The following is a 19,932-nucleotide window of genomic DNA, read 5'->3' on the forward strand; positions in this document are numbered from 1 at the left end:
CAACTCTCATCTAATCGTGTCATATCCACCAATCTCTAAGCTTTTCTTCTTACCATGCGAGCCCAGACAAACAAGAGTCGTGCTTTGCACATGTACTAGTCGGATGTAAGCTCTACACATGGGCCAAATACATAGTAATTTCTTTGTTTTAAGCAGATTTAGAGCATGTGCGGGTGAGGAGCGGATAGTTTCGGGATGTTGGAAACGTTGCATAGTTGGTGCGGACTCATCTCGAAAGCAAATTAATATTGTCAGATGTTATGTGTATATGCAATCGATAAGACAATAAGTTGCTCGCCGTCGTGTGGTGGGTTGTCGCCACGTTGAGGATAACGTCATCACGAGGCTAGAGCCTACGTCAGAAATTAGGAGGTGGGAGGGGAAGGACCGAAAACCTAGATTAATGGATAAATTGGGTTATTGAATGGACACGTTATGTTGTATACAATAGATAGAGTGGTAGCGTAAGTTAACGTTTTTGGATTATCTGGCAAACATAATTATGGTGGAATTGTCAGATAATCCATATCCACGGGATTTTAGGGACATCACATTCGCCTCCTAATCCGTATCAGGCTCAATATGTACATGGATCAAATATACAATCCTTGATAGCTTAAAACAGTTTCTACATATTTCGAGTTCGATTGCTCTATGAGATATTTCTCGCAAAACAAATTCATTGTTTCATCTTAACAACATTTGTTGCTCGATCCTGATGCTTTAGGAATATCCAGAACCACAGATACGATACTTTAGCAATTTTGCTATATATTTGTCGATAAATTTTCTCCCAAAAATTTGACAGATGTAATTACAGTACAATCGCAGTGTAATTACACTGTAACTTGCATGTAATTACACTGTAACTATAATGTAACTTGTATGTAACTTTCAAAAATCTCTCCGTAACATGTTATTTCAGTAAAATCGAGGTCGTGGGAACAAATCTTTTCACATATGTGTGTGCTGTGATCTTTTTGTTCGTCACTAGAATAAATCTTGTAATAGATCTAACGATTCAAAATTATGTGAAAGTTACATACAAGTTACATTGTAGTTACATGTAAGTTACAGTGTAATTACATATAAGTTACAGTGTAATTACACTACGATTGTACTATAATTACATCTGTCAAAATTTTTAGAAGAAAATTTATCGACAAATGTATAGGTGGGTCATGAATCCATAAAGCAGGCCTGTTATGGGCTAGCCGACCCATCTCAGACATAGAGCCCAGTGATGGTTTATCAAGTTGTGTCCCGGTATAGAACTGCTATGCTCTCGCCTGCCTCTCCTCCGGTCTCCACAACACTTAGTAGGAGTATTCCTTTCATTTTAAAACTGAATGAAACATTATATGGTACACTTAGAAGTCTATCCAGATTTACTATATTGTATAGTATCTTACTTAATCGTAGGTTGGTTTATTTAAAACAAAGGAAATATATTTTAAGATAAATAAAGTAGTACAATATTTCAGACCAGCTCAGAACAAAACAAAGCATCGTTGTCTGTCTTGCTTGGAAGTTCAAATTCCTGTCATACTTTTCCTATTTAAAACTTTTGACGTTTAGAATTTATATAAAAAAATAGCTACCTTTAAATATTTGTAGTGATGAAATATAAAGATACACTCGATTTTACAACCCTACCCACCGACCATAGCGATGGACAATCTAATCTTTTTTATATTTCCTCTTAATCTTTATAAAAAGTTTAAAAATAGTTATATTATGAGAACAAGAAAGTAGAGGCTCAGTTTTTTTGGGGTAAAAATGTCTATAACTATATAAACATTAAACAAGCTATAATTCTTTATAGGGAGCGTTCGACAAGTTGTTGGTTGTAACGGCTATATAAGTGGCATGTGCAGCCGAATAGATCCATATATAGTTGGTGGTGGGATGGTGATTAAGGATAAAATGAGAAAAAAAATTGAAACGAAAATGATTTATGTAACAACCATTTTAGAACAATTTTCAAATGTTATGGGAGGTTGTAATAAGCACAAAGTTTATGTATGACAATTTGAGACGAGAGAACCGATGAGCTCAGCACAAGTGTGCAACTGTGCAAGATTTACACCTCGAGGGAGAGACTGGGCCCCACCCGTCCCGCGCCACGATGAAGCTTTCGCCTTTCCGGACGATGGCCCACCACGGGCCCCCATACGATAGTTACAGGCCCACGTCATCGGACGCGAGTCGGGACAGCGGCGAGGGACCAGCACCACCACCACCGGCGCAGCGCACCACCAGGCACGGCATCGAACGCGCGCGCGCGCGCCGCACACGACCCCCCCGTGTCGCGCGACGTCGATGACAACGCGGCCCCACGTCCACGTGGCCCTGCCTCCCGTGAGCGTGGGTACGCGTGGCCACGGTCGCGGAAGCCTGCGTCGATTGTTTTCCCTGTGGTGGGGCCCACGAAATTCGAGCGTTGAATACAAAGCGCCTTTTTATTTGGGGCCCATCCTTTGTTTGGTGGGTCGCGTTCCACTTCCCCTGTCCCTTTTATTCAGGGCTCCTTTTTCTCTGTTTCTACAGTAGGAATTATTTCGTGTTTGAACCGGGATAACGAGCCTAACGAAAGAGCCATTCAAATATCTAACACTTCTTGTAGTTCATGATCTTTGAAGGTGTCCCGATTAACTCCATCGCTTTAAGGCTGTGATTACTATGGATTTAATTGATTGCCATATTGGTTGTAGCCATGTTGATTGTAGCAATGTTAGTTGATTTCGTAAATAAGTGGCTATGTTTTTTTTTCTTTAAAAAAAAACGCTCTTCACGTTTGGCTTATACAAATTATAAATGGCTGATTAGCAAAAAAGAAATCAAACTCACTAATAAAGTAAATCACAGTAATATAAATAATAATTGTGTACGTCCCTCAGTTCCATAATTCTGACGTTTTGAACAAGATTAATACAAATCATTTACTAGAATTTAACTATCAATAACTATTGAGAAACGCTGATGGGTCTTCTGGCTAGCTTTACAAGGTGGTGGAATAAACGACCTGGGTTCAAAGTCTCATCCCTTCTAATTATTTGATATTAGGTCATTCCCTAATATTCACGTCTTTTACTATCAATAACTATTAAATATTTAGTTTGAGGACACTAGAATATGATTTATAGATTAGCCTTAAAATATAATTTTAATAAACTTAAATGATTATTTGATATTAGGTCATTCCCTAATATTTACGTTTTTTTACTATCAATAACTATTAAGGACACTAGATATGATTTATACATTAGCCTTAAAAGGTAATTTTAATAAACTTAAATGTTTACTTATTTGTTATATATTATAATAGAAATATATAGTCAAAGATATATTATTGTAGATCGTACCATTGTCCAAAACATCAAAAATTGTAAAATAGGAGGGAGTAGTTCTTTTAATAACATGAATAGCAAAACATATGTTAAATATCAATGGTATTATATATTAAAAAAATGAGGGAGTATGATTGATCATGATATATTCTTATTTGACGTGCTCATAACGACTCCATTCTCTTTCAGTCTTCCTTAAAGTATGTTTTTCCGCAACATTGAAGATTTTGTAGGTTTAGATGCCAGTACACAATACACATGACATGCTCTACTAGAAGTACAAGGCTCTTTTGTTCTCAAGGAGGCTATTGCACATACCGTTCATCTCTTGTACTAGTAATTAATTGTCTTCTTCGGTAACCGACACAGTTCATTTTGGACCTGTGAAACAAAAGTAAAATTACAGCTCAAATTATTTTGTTACCCTTTATTTTACTAAATCACTAGAAAAATCTGATTTATCTATTTTAATTTACTTTTTAGAGAGTTGTCAAGTATCTGACAAAGACAATTGTGTAATTAAAGATGAAAATGTGACAGAAAGTTCTGCAGCGATTTACATTTAACGAAGATGAAAATGTGACTAAAAGTTATATAATGACTTTATTTACAAAAGTATTAATGAAACTACTAAAAATGACTTATATTTGAGATTAATTCGTTTCAGACATGGCCAATTTGGGTCCTTTGTTTGCAGCAATTGTGTCACCCTTACACTCCATCACTCGATCAATGCACATCTTTCTCCGTCCTCCTCCCCGTCACTTTCTAATGGCAACACATACTAAACCAAATTGCAACACGACAACAATAGATCAGAAAACTAGTGGACAAAAGAAACAAAGAAAGTCAATTGGTGATTGGTCTATTCGAGATGGCCCCGTTTGGATATCAACAAAAAGGTGGCGAAATGTACTGACTTGTCTTGCTTGGCTAATGGATGGGCTTATTCAATTGCTAACTCCTATTGTAACCCGTACAATTGCATTTTACAATTTCAATCACCTTCTTGTGCACAGTTCGATTAATTTGATGCAAAACAGCCTAGCTTTACAAAATAACTTTAGGGATTTCTAGAACAATCGAATTTCATATGGGACAGCTGAATCACATAAGAACAAAGCTCGCATTTCAATTAGGGACTCAAATATGCTATAATTTTTTTTATAATAGTAGTACTACATTAAAGATTCATATGCCACTGTCAAAATTTAAATGTTAAAACTTGATTTTAGTGCTGATTTTATGATTTTTTTTCATCGTGGTTTATTTTCATCGTTAGGTTTTAAATTGTTAATATGAATACATATAACTTTTTTTAATCGTTAATAAGATGTTATGAGTTATAAACTTATACGCAATTAGTAATCCCTCCGTCCCAAAATATAAGTATTTTAGTTATGAATCTGGACCAAAAGTTGATATATTTTAGTGTACGTCAAACGATGGACTGAAACTTGTATTGTTCCAACAAGCGGCTAATCGAATGTCCGTTGCGTTTAAAACAAACTGCAGGTTTGTTTATGGTTCTGCAGGACCAAAGGGAACAAAAGTTAATGGAAAGAATCGTCACCCTCATCATCAGCTCATGAATGGAAATCCACACTGAAAAGCACATGCAAAGGACGAGCCAAAAAGGATCGGAGAAAGTGCAGCCGTACTGCTGAAAATTGGCTCGAGGTAGTACCAAAACCTTTTACTCTGGCCGTAATTATTCGTGCCATCCAAAAATTAACCATCGTGCTCCCCACAGTGGAGCCAAGCTCCTAGAAACACATCATTGTCCGTCCAAAGAAAATCCAACGCTCCTTCCACAGTCGGTGATGCTCTTGTTTTGCTTTGCAGTTCTTCACTTCTTTAGCTTATATAAGATGCAACCAAACTTGAATTTAACTGTTAATTCTAGATTGGATTAGTATTTTGTTGTGGGTTTGTATTTTTATGCCTTTAGCTAATCTCCCAGGCCACCGTGTTTTCCATCAACACTATAGGACCACTAAATTATATAAAAACCTTATTCTAAAATATTTTTTCGTTGCCTATGTATGCAGAGTATAAGGGCCCATGCATTTAGACGAGATTTTCCAGCCACGGAAAATAAAAAGATCATTAGCAAACGATTAATTAATTATTAGCTATTATAATTTTTTAAAATAAAAAGATGAAAAGTAAATTTATTTGGGGAATTTATTTTATCTTTTTAAAAACTTTCATATATAAAAAGTTTTTGCACGAAAAATATTTCAGGTAGCGTGTCCACGAAGATCGAGAGTTTTTCAAGGGTAAATCAAAACTCAATGTAAACTGCAAAAAAAGAATTAGGTGTTTGGGAGATCTAGACTTATTTTTTGGATAGAGGGACTAAACTAACACTTCCTTAGGTAGTGTTTGAATCTTCTGAAGATGAAGATTAAGTATTTCATGCAAAACGAGGTGGTAATAACGTGTGATTAATCAAGTTTTAATTATTATAAACTCGAAAATGGATTAATCTGATATTTTAGAACAACTTTTATATAAAAAGTTTTCGTACGAAACACACTGTTTTAGCAGTTTGAAAAGCGTGCCACGAAAATTCAAAATTTAATCCACTTCTTGTAGTGGAAACAAAGAGGACTAGTCAATCAATTAAAAGATACTCACATGATGATATAAGCCTCTTTCTAAACTAAAATCAAACCCATCACCTTTGTTTTTTCCATCCAATATTCTGCAAAAAAAAAAACTTTTGTTTGTGCCAAATCGGATTTTTTTTATTGATATTTTAGATGGTTTTGCAAAAAAAAATTCACAAACAAAAGAACTTGTGAGAGGAACTACACTCTTGTGGCCAGGAAAGGAGGGCAAGTGTGGCAAGGCTTTTTGCGTAGACACACTAGGCAGACGCCAGGAATCGCTGTCAGCGACAAGTCTGCTTTTCACGTGGCGCCGGGCCCACCGACAGCGACACTGTTCCCTCCAGCGCTGCCGCCGTTGCCTTCCTCCACACTACGGAGTACACTACTGTCACTTTTTTCTCTCACGCTACTTTTGCGGAATTTCCCCTGCGTTTCCCACGAATCTCCCTTGGCTCCCCTTTCTGCATCGTTCGCTGCTTGAGCCAGAGAAAGCCAGGAGTGCCATTTCTAGCTCACCGGCCACGTGGCCCACGTACTAGAGGGGGAGGATTTTGACAAAAAAGGACTAGGTACAATTTCATTTTACAAAAATTTTCAGAAAACCCCCTACGGAATTGTTTATTCGCCCCAGCCAAGTAAGCAAAGTTTTCGCGGCTAGCTAGGTCGTCCATTGCTCGGTGGGCTCGGCCCACCACGGCAGCGACGGGAGATGCTCGTCGGCGAAGAAGCCGCCGCACGCCGCGCCGTCGTCGCCTAGGAACGCCGCCTCGTCGTCGTCCACCTTGAGCAGCTGCCCGTGGAAGAACACCTCGGCGTGGTGGAGCAGCGCGGCGCCGGTCACCACCGCCTCCGTCTCCTCCGAGGCCGCGGCGTCGGCGGCGGCCGCCGGCGCTAGCTTGTGTGGAAGGATCTCCGCGTCGTTCAGCACCGCGCTCGAGTCGCTCTCGGACGAGCCCTGCGGCGCGCCGGTGGCCGGGGGGTCGGCGTCGGACGCCGCCGGGTCCTCCTCCTCCTCCTTCACCGACGAGAAGCTCGCCGCGGCGTCCTCGTCGCCGAGCTTCCCCTTCAGCTCCTTGATCTGCGTGCCATGGCCAAAGGTCACAAACATTGCACTCGTCCGTGATCAGAACCGTTTCTTGGCGTGCGTACCTCGGCGAGGAGGGCGTCCTTGTCGCGGCGAAGCGCGTCGTGGTCGGCGCGGAGCGCGTCGTAGGATTGGCGGAGCGCGGCGTAGTCGCGCTCGAGCTGCTTGGTCTTCCACCGCGCGCGGCGGTTCTGGAACCAGACGGCGACCTGGCGCGGCTGCAGCCCGAGGTCGCGCGCCAGCCGCGCCTTCCGCTCCGGCTCCAGCTTGTTCTCCGTCTCGAAGCTCCGCTCCAGCGCGCGCACCTGCTCCACGCTCAGCCGCCGCTTCTTCTCCCCGCCGCCGCCGCCGCGGCCGCCGCACATCGCCATGTCCTCGTCCACATCCATCTCCTCCTCCACCCCAACACCACCACCACCTTTCACAACCAAACACACACTCCCATCTCAACCAAGATCTCCAATCACCACACAAAACCACCAACCAAAAAAAACTTACCATCTGCAACCACCTGGAGAAGCGCTGCTGGACTTCTCATGCTTCAATCCCTACTGTCTCACGACGTGAAATTCACAAAAGATTCGAAGAGTAGCGGGAGGAGGACGACGTTGTCACAAAGATCAAATGGAAGAAGCAGAGAAAGGCGTGATGATCAGGAGGAGAGGGGTGGCCGGGGGAAGGATAATGGGGAGAGGTGGGGTTGCTCGGTGCTGTGCCTCCGGTGATGGCACTTGGCGTCGTCGGTGTGGCCGCCCGTCTTGTGACCCAGGACCATCGGCACCATGGTTGTCGCCTTCCTCCCCCAAGCTCCGATCCGTCCAAAGACGACGAGCGTCTCCTACAACCGAGAGACGCCGCTAGAGGAGGAGGAGGCGACGTTCTTGAGGCTTCGCATGATCCCTGTGGCGCGCGTGTGCGGAGTGTACTGGACTGGACTGGAGTGTGGTGGAGTCGAGTACTGGAGTGGGAGGAGTGAAGTGGTTGGGCTGGGCGGGGGGTTTTCCGTTTTCTTTTTCTTGCCTCTCTGTTTTCGGTTCCTTGCGAGAACTGTGTGCGCTATAAAAGAAGGCAGGGGGGGGGGGGGGGGGGGGGGGGGGGAGGAGAGTTTAGGGGTAAACTGCCGCCTGATGCTACGCTACAGATTTTATTTCAATTTTTATTAGCATATTTTTAAAATTGCTAAACAATACTAAGGGCAACATCAATATATATAGCAAAAGTAGTCCATATAAATGGGACCCACATATATGGACTATAACTATTGTTATCTTCATAATGTATATAGATAGCAACTAGTATTAGGAGGAGAGAGGAAATAGAGACAAATAACATATTTTATTCTATATGGGTAACCCATATGCTTATGGGTAGCTTTTGCTATTTTCTTGCTATGGACTAGTTCCACAATGTGGTGAGGTAGCTGAATGAAATATTTTATTGCTTATGTACTAGTTTTAGACTACATTGTGGATGCCCTAAGTATATTTCCTTTATCCCAGTTTAATCGTCCCTATGATTTTTGAGGTTTTCTCAAAATGATCATCATCGAACAAAGTGTCTCTTTGTTTATCTGGAATGTCATGTATGCAAACATGCGACTAATCAATTAATCTCTATTAGTTCAAATCCATGTAACATTTAAAGTGTGAATTAATTTTTGTTGAACAAGAAGTGATAGAGCACCTTGATCGATGATGAATAATTTCAGAATGATAGATATCTTGTTGTTTTTGGTCTTGGTATCATTTGCTTAGGCCATCAAACCCAGAAAAACTATCAAATAGTTTTCATACTTGCTATGTCATATAGACACTATGTATATAAACTATATATCCAATGGATGGTGTCTTCGAATTAAATTCTCATCTAATCGCCTTATATCTCTCTCCTTTTCTTTACCTATCCCCTTGTTTTCATTATTGGTTCTTGTGTATTGATGATTTCTTGCATGAGAAATGGTTTTTTTATCTTTTTATCTCTCTCCTTATTAACTCTCTTGCCATATCACATTTTTCTTATGTGACAATGTATTAAATGCTATGTAAACTAGATGACATGGAGGGTTGAGGATAGCCTTAGAGGATGATTAAATTGGGATGGAGAGTATTTTGTATGAAAAACTTTTTATGTAGAAGTTGTTTTAACATATTAAATAATTTTAATTTCTAATTTTGTATATAATTAAAACTTAATTAATTATATGTTAATGACTTTTTAGTTTTAAGCACGTTCACTAAATCTATTAAGCAGAGTCAAACGTGGTGCTGACTGCTGAGTAGGTGAGGGACTGAGGGTTAAAGAGTGACCATGGTTGTTGTGTTTGTTAGGACACTTTTCTAACATCTACTTTTTATTTTTTTTTCTCCAAAAAAATTCTACCTTTTTATTTTCTACGTGTACCCTTTTCAAACTTTTAAGCTAGGCATTTTGCAAAACTTATCATCTTGTTAGGCCTCACATTTTAACCTCGGAATAAAATTGTGAACCCTAATAGACATGATCGTGCTACATGAACAGGAGAATGAACTGTTTTTTTTTTTTTTTTTTGGCTAGAATGAAGAATCTGTCATGTTTTGTTCTTATGTGATTTTTATAAACTTGTACTCGCTCTGTTTCACAATGTAAGTCATTATAGCATTTTCCACATTCATATTGATGCTAATGAATCTAGACATATATGTCTAGATTCATTAGCATCAATATGAATAGGGAAATGCTAGAATGACTTACATTGTGAAACAGAGTAAGTAGTTACAAACCTCAAAATCATCATTTCGGTTTCTTTTGCCCGGGAAGGCTTTTCTTGAGCCACATTTAGAAAATGTTTAGGTCCAGCTAGGTACTCAAGCGACTAGTTATACGGTTAAAACTATAATAAATGACATTTTAAACATGTTGGGGTTGTTCGGCTGGCTGTAGTTGTGCAGCCGCAACGATATACTCCCTCCGTCCCTAAATATAAAAGATTTTGGTTGGATATGACACATCCTAGTACAACGAATCTAGACAATCTTCATGTCAGATTCACTATAGTAATATATATTATATCCAACTAAAATCTCTTATATTTAGGGACGGAGGGAGTAGCACTCCTAGCAGAAGTTTGCTTGTTGAGTCCTGTTGTGTTGTAGCCACACAGCTAGCTGTTCCAGACGCTATCATATTAATCTCTCTAAACGTCGCGGGAGTGCTGGAGAATTAGCGCGCCACGTCATCCTGATTTTGCAAAAAAGTCCTCACGTTTTCTGTTAATTACGTGTCAATCCCTGTACAATCCTCCGTCCGATTTCGCACTGGCATCGATCTGACCGTCCACGTGTCCCAGCTGTGGCGCCCCTTACACAGCTGTGAGATCGTCGGATTGGGAACGGACGGCACCGATTTCGCCAGGCCACACCAAAACCCTAGCCGTTTCGTGTTCCTCGCCCTCCGCCCCTCAACCTCGCGCCGTCGTGCGGCCTTCTCTCCTGCCGGTCGTCGCCCGCCGCGTCGCTTCGCCACCTCACCCTCCTCCTCCGATCGTCGCCGTCGCCGCCTCGCCCTCCTGCATCCATCGTCGCCGCCACTCTTTCCTAGCAAGGCCATCGCATCGCATCAGCGTGATGGCCCCCGTCCTACTCGCCGGTTGATGTGCCCACACGGAGGTGAGGAACATGAGCCACCGCCACCCTCTTATCCTCTTTTATCTCTTCCCCACCACTGCCTCCCTCTTCCTCACCCCCTTCCTATTTGGTGGCTCGCCGTCTCACTATCTCTCTCAGATGGTGTATGCAATCTCCTCACCTGCCACCGCACTGCCACTGCCGCCGCCGCCGCCGTCGATCGTCGTCGTTGCCGCTGCCCCTATTGTCCTCCCCGTTGCAGCTAGAGGAATTGGCCTCTATGGCCTGCTCTTGCCTCGGCATCCGCATGGATTAGGGCTTTGGGCACACCAAGGTCCAGCCTTCAACGGCATCTCCGCCTCGACCATGCCCTGGTAAGGTATGCAGCCCTTTTGCCTCCCTTTTTTTTCCCTTTAACCCTCCTAATCCTTAGCTTTACCTGTTCATCCTGAAGCTCATAGATCCAATTTATCCAGTCCGGACTGGTGCTCACTCTGCAGCATGACCCTAAACCTTCGGTGAATCCATGGAATGATCCTCTAATTCGGTATATACTGTTTTCCCATGCTTAAACCACTAAGCTATATAATAAATTTTCTACTGTTATATGCATACATACCTGATCTGGATCCTTCCCTATCCTTATCCCTATTATTGATCTCCTGCTCATTCGGTTGCAGAATCACCCACGGAAAAGCAATGGCATCAGCTCACGTGCAAACTACTGTGGCTTCTATTTGAAGGTACTAATTCTGTTTTTTTGTCTTCTCCCAGTGATATATGTGACATGGGATTACTCATTCTGTTATTTAATTGTAGTTACTGGTAGGTATGGTGTTTACGCTATGAGCAAGTGCTCTCTTCCATCCCTTTCTAACAAGTCATTTTTCTTTGTTGATAGAATGACTGATGTATGCATTGATCATATTCTTTATGGAACATCTTAGATGTGCAATTTAGATGCTTTAACAATAATCCTGGGGTACTTACTACGTCAAATCTTTGAATTTGGCTTCCTAGAGTTTCTATCATACCTCTTTTTTTCTTTTTTTTTTTAACTTATGCTTGATGTGCAAACTTATTCCAGGTCCATAGACTACCAATTCCCCTAGCATGATTGGCTATTTCTTTTTAACAAGGATTATAATATTTATGCAGTATTACCCATCTAATGTTAAGTGATTCAAGCATTTTGGAAATTACTGGTGGTGATATTGGTCATGCTAATATTGAAATATTGCCCCAATGTTTCTTACTTCTAAACTTTATTTGTATGAACCATCCATAATACTAGCTCATATGTATTGCTAAATGCAACATGTGAAACCAAAAAAGAAAAAAAACTGTTACTTTTCCAATGCTAATGTGTTTAATAAGTTATTGGTTGTTGTCTAGATCCCAATGTGGAATAATACTTCTTCTTCAGTTTTCCTTGCAGGTCCAATAATAGATATAAACTTGAGACTATTTCTCTGAATGATGCGTGTGCTTATCTTCTATCCAAGTCAGTTGATCTACAGTCGAGGAGATTTCTTCTTTGAGCAACGAGGTGAGATCATTACCTTATTTTCTAACCTTAAAAATCTTTAATGCTATTGCATATACAATAAAAATATTCACATGAGAATGTTGGTTCAAAAGTGTTCAGGTGGTCTATATTTTCATGGATCCTGGTATTGATTCTGCCACTTTATAGTTTGTTGATCGCTACTGTTTCAAACCAGTAGAACTAAAAACAGAGCAACAAAGTGTCTTCTGTGTCAAAAATTTTATGCATGGTATAAACTTTTATGTGCTGTTTCTGAATGCATTATCATATTTATTGTAACGCTCACAAGTTGTCTACACAAAATTTTTGTAGCTTCTTTTTTGACTATTTGCACACGTTGCTGCTGTGTATATGATTTCTGTCCGGTCTTTTCAAAAGAAGCATAGTAAAAGTTGTTGGATTCTTACAAGGGAAAAGCCTTTTTCTTTTGCAAGATATGTCAAGATTTGCAGCGGCGGCCTTCCACTGTAGTGTTCCTTTACTCAATTATAAATTGTCATTTATGTCCACCTATTTGTCTAATTCTATTTTGTGCTTGGTCTACCTCAGATATTTTGGCATGTGAAAAGTTCTTTCAAATCTCTGCCTCAAATTTAATCAATTTTGCACAATATATATATGCCATATGTGAGAGTACTGTTATCATTTTCTAGCAAGCACCTTGCACATGATAGTTTTGGAATTTGTTACCGGTCCATCCTTTCAGATTGAATTTTTCCCTTGGTAAACATGCTTATGATTTTTTTGTCCTAGGTTGGATTTCACAGAATGACTTTGCTAAGCCTTTTTTTTTGCAAGGAATTTTCATTAGATTATTTGATTTTTTTTATGCCATGTTTATTGCCCCTCAATGGAACATGAGAATATACTTGTGAATGAACAGTCATGCAAAATGGAGCTTTAGACATAATGTACAGCATGGCTCATTATTCAATGCCACTTTGCAAAGGAAGTACCTGTCATCTTTTATATATATTATTGCGAATACATGTAATGATGTACTGTTTATTATCAAGCTTAAAAAGACAAGACATCTTTGTATTGCAGGTGTCACGAAGAGCATAGCTATACGGAAATGTAGAATGTTTCCCTTGAAGTCAATGTTTCTGTGGTTCTTTTGCCTCTCCGAAGATTCAGAAAAGGGAGGAAGAGTGCTTCTTGGCTCCCCGAAAGAGATGAGTCCTAGGATCCTTGAGTTTTTTCTAATCTATTCTACAGTATGCAGGCACGATATATATGTTTCCACGTGTGGCTACTACTTTTGTCTAAGTGCACATTATTATACAAATAGACTGGAAATTATTGGATATTGGTTGCAACATAAATTATTTCCTCACGTAGTGTTGACTACCATATCGATGTTTACATACCGGATATCATATCTACTATGTGCCATTAACCATATATTCCGTGCACGCAGCGTAGTGCGTGTTTCTTTCTAGTTTTTACCAAGTTCCCTACCTGCATTTGAAGTGTTCAACTGGAAAGCACTATAAATTTCTCTCAGGGTTCACAGTTCCAGTGGAATCCTGTTTGGATTCCGCGAAATCCGAACTTTTTGAACCGGGTTGAAAACATAAACCACTCGGCTTTTTAGTTAATAAAAAAATTTCAAACTATTTTAAAAATTTTTGAAAAAATTTATCCAAATTTCATTGGTTTTTGTCTTTTTCATCGGTTTTTTTATGGATTCAGTGTAATCCGATGAAACAACTCATGAGCGAATCTCGATCCATTATCAGGATTGTGAACCCTATTTCCCCCTATTTCCCTGCTTCCAGTGCCTCATTTGAACATGACGAATTGCTCATAGTTGCACAGCGTTCTGTTTGTTCCGGACCTCCACCCTGCGTCTGCGTGGGAGTGAGAGTGGTGAGCACGACGGACAGAGGAGTAGGACTGTAGGAGTAGGCATGGGCTGCCGGTGTGGTGGCGGTGGTAGCGTTGGGGGGACCCCGACTGGCAATCGGACATGGCAAAAGGGAGCGGGCTTTTGAGCTTGTGGGGGCAAATTAGCCCAAAAGGCGACGCGCTTCCATTGGCTGGTTTGGTGGTGGGGACTGGGGAGAGAGAGCCGGATCACCGGGGGGCGACGAGGCGACGCTACGCGCCAATCTATACGGGAAGGTAGGAAAGCAGCTTTTGTTCCGCGGGGGGAAGTTGTGGGAGCCAACGCTTCCTTTTTTCGCCTTTGCTTCGTGTGATTTGCTTTGGCTCGTGTAACTCCTGCACATTTTTCTTTTACCTGCTGTTACTGTTTTGGCTTTGCACCGGACGAGACGTGCTCAGAAGCTGTGTAAAAAATGAGCCAAAATCCATGATACCGGAGTACGGGAGTAGCAAAGTCTAAGGGCATTTTTGTTTGGTAACTAAATTTATCACACCTTATCTTAATCAAGCCACAGTTTTATCAGGTAATATTCAGTTCATGCATAAATCTACTTTTGTTTAACCCTTAGCTGCATAGCACATATCATACACTTTATTTTCTTACCTAACTTTGCTTAAGTTTAGTTTGTTACTATTTTGTTTACAGAAAAATATGACATGACTAAGCTTAGTTACCTTAATTAAAAATATGTGTTAATATTAGTCCTCAACTAAAAATGTCCTAAAGGTGTGTTTAGTTCACGTCAAAATTGAAAAGTTTGGTTGAAATTGGAACGATGTGATAGAAAAGTTGGAAGTTTACGTGTGTATCAAAGTTTTGATGTGATGAAAAAGTTAGAAGTTTAAAGAAAAAGTTTGAAACTTCACATCAAAACTTTCTTACATACACAAACTTCTAACTTTTACTTCACATCATTTTAATTCTAACTAAATTTCTAATTTTGACGTGAACTTAAATACACCCTAAACTCGGCCTAAGTGCAAATTCGCGAGGTAACAAGTGGCCAAGTGCCCTGCGTTTCGCTTTCATGTTCCATCCGTAACGAAAACGCGGAGGTAGCGCGGCAGCACGTCGTCGTCGTCGGCGTTGGGAGATGCGAAATGGGTCGAGCGGGATGGGGCCGATGGCGGCATGGCGCCGTGGCAAGCGCGGCCAGGGGAAGACGCCGCGCGGCGGCGGCGGCCGAGATCCTTTTTTTTTTTTTTTTCTTTTTTACTCCTCTCGGCTGCTGTCATGGAGAAAGTAATCGCGGCTTTTGAGACGTTCTTTGGCGGCACAATCCTTTGTTTAAGCTGACAAAATCCAATCGAATCCGTTTTCTTTTTTTGTTGTTGTTGTAAGGGTATGTACAACTGTCTTTATTAGCGGTCTCTCTTTATTGGCATGTAAGTATATTTTGTGACGTGGAAGAGAGATGAAGGAAAGAGAAGATGGTTGCTACACATGACAATGGCATAGAGTCGACTCTTAACATTTATTAAGAAAATTTTTCGTTGCATTGAGTCTAATAAAGGAAAGATGACTAGTAAAAAAGTATTTTGATACATTAATGGTTAGAGACCGTATTATCTTAACTATTGTAACGTGATAGCATCTAATTAACGTAGAGACCACATCGGTCTCTATCTTTGTATGTGCCCTAATACCTCTGTGATTACACAAAGCTGCCAGGAAAACGACGAGTCCTAGAATGAGATTACATTAAAGAAAATGGAACTCCAAAAAAGGGTGATCTTTGTCTAATGTCTATCAGTCTATGGTAGGAATCTTCTTTTGAGATATTTGTTCTTGTACAAAATCAAGACTATATAATACCACAATGTTTCCACTCTAGTAGTATTATATTTTGAAAGCATTAGAATGTTCTTCTTCCGTGTTTTCTTTCTTTTTCTCCAATATAAGGAGGAGAGCGTAGCGGTTTGGTTTGTCATGTACACGTACAGTTGCATGACAAATGTTTGCTCGATGTAACGTGTGTGGGGCTTGAGACAACGAGGTAATCACCAGAGAAGACAGAAGGTATCTCATCAGAGACTCTTGAGTTGTGGAGGGGATTCTTCAGCAAAGTAGATTGGACTTGCCCTCAGGGAATATGAAGGGGGAAATTACACGCAAGTTTTATGCCACGGTTGCAACTTTCTGCAGCATTTTCCTGTTTTTCCAATCACAGCTCGCTAGCATCTATGGGCTGATTAAAAAAAACAATATTTAGAGGGAGACATCCTCCAAACATTTTTTTTAAGAGCAAGCCTAATAATAAAGCCGACTTGTTAGCTATAAGATTCTTTTCAGCCTTCTCTTAGCCCACACGTGTAATAGTTAGCTATTTACAATAAATACAGAGCCCACTTATCTCTTTCACATAATTTCTTGGTTCTTGTGTCCAAGCCGGCTGTAAGTTTACAGCCCGCTTCTCCTCTCGCTCCTCTCTTCTCTCCTCCACCTCAGCATTTAGCCGACTTACACTCTGCTATTATACATGCTCTAAGAAGAATTTGTGAGCGTGTTAAGAATTGAACACATGACCTTGGGGTTGGAACCACACACCCATTTCCACTGCACTATCTATGATCTGATTGAATTAATCTTTTCTTAATTAAATTAATTTCGGAAAAGATTAAAAACCTTGGAAGTGTACACTATCAATTTTGGTAGATTAAAAACGTAAGTGTGCGCTATCTATGTTCGTGTTTTATTGGTGATATTGGAAACAGGACCGTCAGAATGGAATCTGCCAATATTGGTCGGAAGTTGAAAATTCATGTCGAAAACAGCGGAGCGTGGCATAATAACACATTTAACTATATATGAAAATGACTTTATTACTTCTTTCTTACATCATCACACTCCACACAATATCGTTATATGATGATTAATGATATGATAAGTTTGACGAACAATATAAACAAATTTTGGCGATACTTCAACATCGATCGGTTGAGTAGACCAAAGTTCAGCAAAATTCACATGCCACGTCCTAGGGTTAACAACGTTTTTCCTGGCCACTTCCCCTTCCTAATAGGCTACAAGTCTGCCATGGGTTAGGCTGGCCGGCCGCTAGGGCTGTCAACGAGCCGAGCTCGAGCGAGCTCGCCTGCCTAGACTCGAGCTCGATACAAGCTCTAGCCAAGCTTGATCTGAGCCTATAAAATGTTCGAGCTTTCAGACAGACTCGGTTCGAGATCGATCAAGCTTGAGCTCGACTACCGAGCTTGATTTTTAAGTAGCACAATGTATATTTTAAGGAAAATCTATAAAAAAAATAATTAATTTCTAGTTCATCATATTAATAGTGAACGCGCAAAGATGTAGCCTAGAGGGGGTTTGAATAGGCTATCCTGAAATTCACAAACAAATCGTAGCGGTAAAATTCAGCAGGACCGGAACTTCCGTGTGAGGAACACCGGAACTTCTAGTCTACTCAGACAGACCGGAACTTCCGGTGTTCTAAACACCGGAACTTCCGGGCAACAGAAAAACCTGAAGATCTAGCAGAGACTTAAACTAATTTGCACGAATTAAACTACAGGAAGACAGAGCAGATACACAATCACAACAACATGCACAGAATCATCACAAAGAAGACAAGGGCGATTTTTTACCGAAGTTCGGATCTTGCAATCCTACTCTCCGTTGAGGTGCTCCAAAGAGCCGGGTCTCGATTAACCCCTTGCCTCACTTGTACAGAGAACCAAGAGAAAGTCCAAGGCCTTCAACTCAACACTCATAGGTCATTTTCTAGAATTTGAGTGACCACCAAGATCCAAATCACAAATCCTTCTAGAAAAGACCACAAGTGCAAGTTGCTCTACCTAGGAGAACCTCTGAAAACTCAGCACAAGAATCCTTAATCACTTACCTCGTTTCCTTGTGGAGGTGAGGAAAACCTTCACAAACTTTCCTGGGACATCCACAAGATTTCGGAAGCTCGCGGGCGACACCTATCCGTCTAGGAGAAGATCTCCAAGAGTAATAAGCCCCGAGTGACAACCCACAAGATATTCAAAGTGCTCAACCACACCTAGTCTTCAAAGCTTCTCCAAATTACTCCTACACTCTCATCTACTCTCACAATCTCATAAGAAAGGCTCTAGATTTGAGTGAAGGAAGCAAAGGGATCTTGGGAGAGGCTAGAACAACCTAGGGGATGAAAGAACTGAAGTGGAATGGCCAAAAAGTGAGCTGGGTGCGATCTAGATATATATAACGGCTAGGTGACGTCATCTAGCCGTTACTCACATTTTTGAACTGGAAGAAGTCTGGAAGTTCCTGACCCCCGGAACTTCCAGCCAACACTTACGCAAATTTCATCCAATGCAAGGTCCGGAAGTTCCGGGTCCAGGGACCGGAACTTCCGGCCAGCCTTCTATGTCCGGTCTGGACCCATTTGCAAAAATGGTTCCCAAAAATATTCTATCACTATGAACCCACTAAGAGCACTTTTTATATCTCAGAACCACACTTGAAACCCCTCTTAATAGTACGGTTTTTCCTAAGACTCGATTTCAAAAATTAAACTATCCTATTGACTTTCGAGTTTCAAATCCGCATGAATGAAAGTTGTAGGGGTCTCCAAGCATCTCTTGATCACCTAAGATCACCTTGGGACTAATTACCTGTATATCTCAATAAACACATTAGTCCCTTAACCTTATTCATCATTAATCACCAAAACCCACTAGGGGATAAATGCAACTTCAAATAGAAGAAGAAAAAAAAACAAAATAAATATATGATGCCAATACAAGGCATATAAATAATATATTTGATGTCCTAATTTATTAAATAATAATAAAAATCATATATTATTAGGCTCGTAGGAAGCTCGAGCTTGGCTCGAAGAAGCTCGCGAGCTTTCGGAGAGGCTTAGACTCGGCTCGTTTGGAGCTCGAGGTGAGCTCGAATCGAGGCTAGGACGAGTCGACCTTGAACAGCTTGCGAGCCTCGAGTTTTTTTTTTTTACATCCCTACTAGCCGCTAGGGAACTTTTAGAATTCTGACGGAAATTATTGAAACTTTCAAAAATTTGGCGAAAATTACTAGACAATACGGTTATCAGCAAAACAGTCAAAAAAAAAACTTTATCCCATTTCCGATACTATTTTCGGAAGATATTTCCTTTTTCATTTCCGATAAACTGAAAACGGAATCCGGAAATCTTTAAAAAAAAATTGTACCGTTTTCACCCCTACCTTCACTGCGGTGGTGATTGCAGCACCGACATCGTGCCCTGTATGGAACCGTGGCCGCGGGCGTGCGACCACGCCTCTACGTGGCACCTTGTTCGGTGATCTAGCGCTACCGGCCAGTGAGGCGGAGGGCTAGCCCAACCCGGCAACACCAGCATGCCCCTGGCATCCAGCACCACCACGGTAGGGTCCATTCTTGGGTGTTCTTGGATGCTCTTTTGTGCCTTAATTCATCTATTATTATATTGTTTAGACGATGGTAATATAAATACAATTTATGTTAATGAGAATATCCATTTTATCTGTATTTTAAAGCTATAACCGCCACAAACAATGGATTTGTAAGAACACAACAAAGTAGAAAAACTGATTAAACTGCACAGAATCAGGAGCTAGATTTGGCTTCGTCCATAATAATTGGGCCCTTTTTTTTGTTTGTAGCACAAAGTTTTGTTTCTGATTCCTAACAAAAATGACTCCATTCATGTGAAAATCTTAACAAATTATCCGTGTATAAAAATGCTCGAAGGTTTAACTGCGGTAGATTACATTGACAGGAGATTTTAACCTAAAGAGCGAGGACCACGGTGGTCAGCCTTGCTCGAAGCAGTTAGGTATTTGTTGTGCCTCCTCCTGTCCTCCACACTGC

The 19,932-nt window shown here is 40.8% G+C and overlaps 1 protein-coding gene and 1 long non-coding RNA gene across 3 annotated transcripts; one reads left to right on the forward strand and one right to left on the reverse strand.

Annotated features, from left to right (window-relative positions):
• Nucleotides 1–5,559: 5,559 nt before the first annotated feature.
• On the reverse strand, nucleotides 5,560–8,098 carry LOC127782185 (homeobox-leucine zipper protein HOX20). Its single transcript, XM_052309259.1, has 3 exons — nucleotides 7,551–8,098; nucleotides 7,118–7,470; nucleotides 5,560–7,046 (listed from the first exon to the last, which is right to left on the reverse strand). The coding sequence occupies exons 1-3, from the start codon at nucleotides 7,588–7,590 to the stop codon at nucleotides 6,627–6,629; spliced, it is 813 nt and encodes a 270-aa protein (XP_052165219.1). The 5' UTR covers nucleotides 7,591–8,098; the 3' UTR covers nucleotides 5,560–6,626.
• A 2,135-nt stretch (nucleotides 8,099–10,233) lies between these two features.
• Nucleotides 10,234–13,510, forward strand: LOC127782186 (uncharacterized). Of its 2 annotated transcripts, none has more exons than XR_008019125.1 (6): nucleotides 10,234–10,696; nucleotides 10,814–11,033; nucleotides 11,109–11,201; nucleotides 11,335–11,397; nucleotides 12,081–12,203; nucleotides 13,251–13,510. It is a non-coding gene; the product is annotated as an uncharacterized LOC127782186 (long non-coding RNA). The 2 variants fall into 2 exon arrangements; XR_008019124.1 differs by having other exon boundaries at nucleotides 10,238–10,696; nucleotides 10,814–11,028.
• Nucleotides 13,511–19,932: the final 6,422 nt, after the last annotated feature.

This window comes from Oryza glaberrima, chromosome 8, assembly GCF_000147395.1.
Source record: "Oryza glaberrima chromosome 8, OglaRS2, whole genome shotgun sequence".
Taxonomy (NCBI): Eukaryota; Viridiplantae; Streptophyta; class Magnoliopsida; order Poales; family Poaceae; genus Oryza; species Oryza glaberrima.

What these genes read in the sequence shown, in the direction of transcription:
- LOC127782185 (XM_052309259.1), bottom strand. Translation starts at nt 7,590, where the DNA reads ATGAGAAGTCCAGCAGCGCTTCTCCAGGTGGTTGCAGATG. An exon ending in TCTCCAGGTGGTTGCAGATG is followed by an intron (nt 7,471 to 7,550) that starts GTAAGTTTTTTT and finishes TGGTTGTGAAAG; the next exon opens with GTGGTGGTGGTGTTGGGGTG. An exon ending in AGGACGCCCTCCTCGCCGAG is followed by an intron (nt 7,047 to 7,117) that starts GTACGCACGCCA and finishes CATGGCACGCAG; the next exon opens with ATCAAGGAGCTGAAGGGGAA.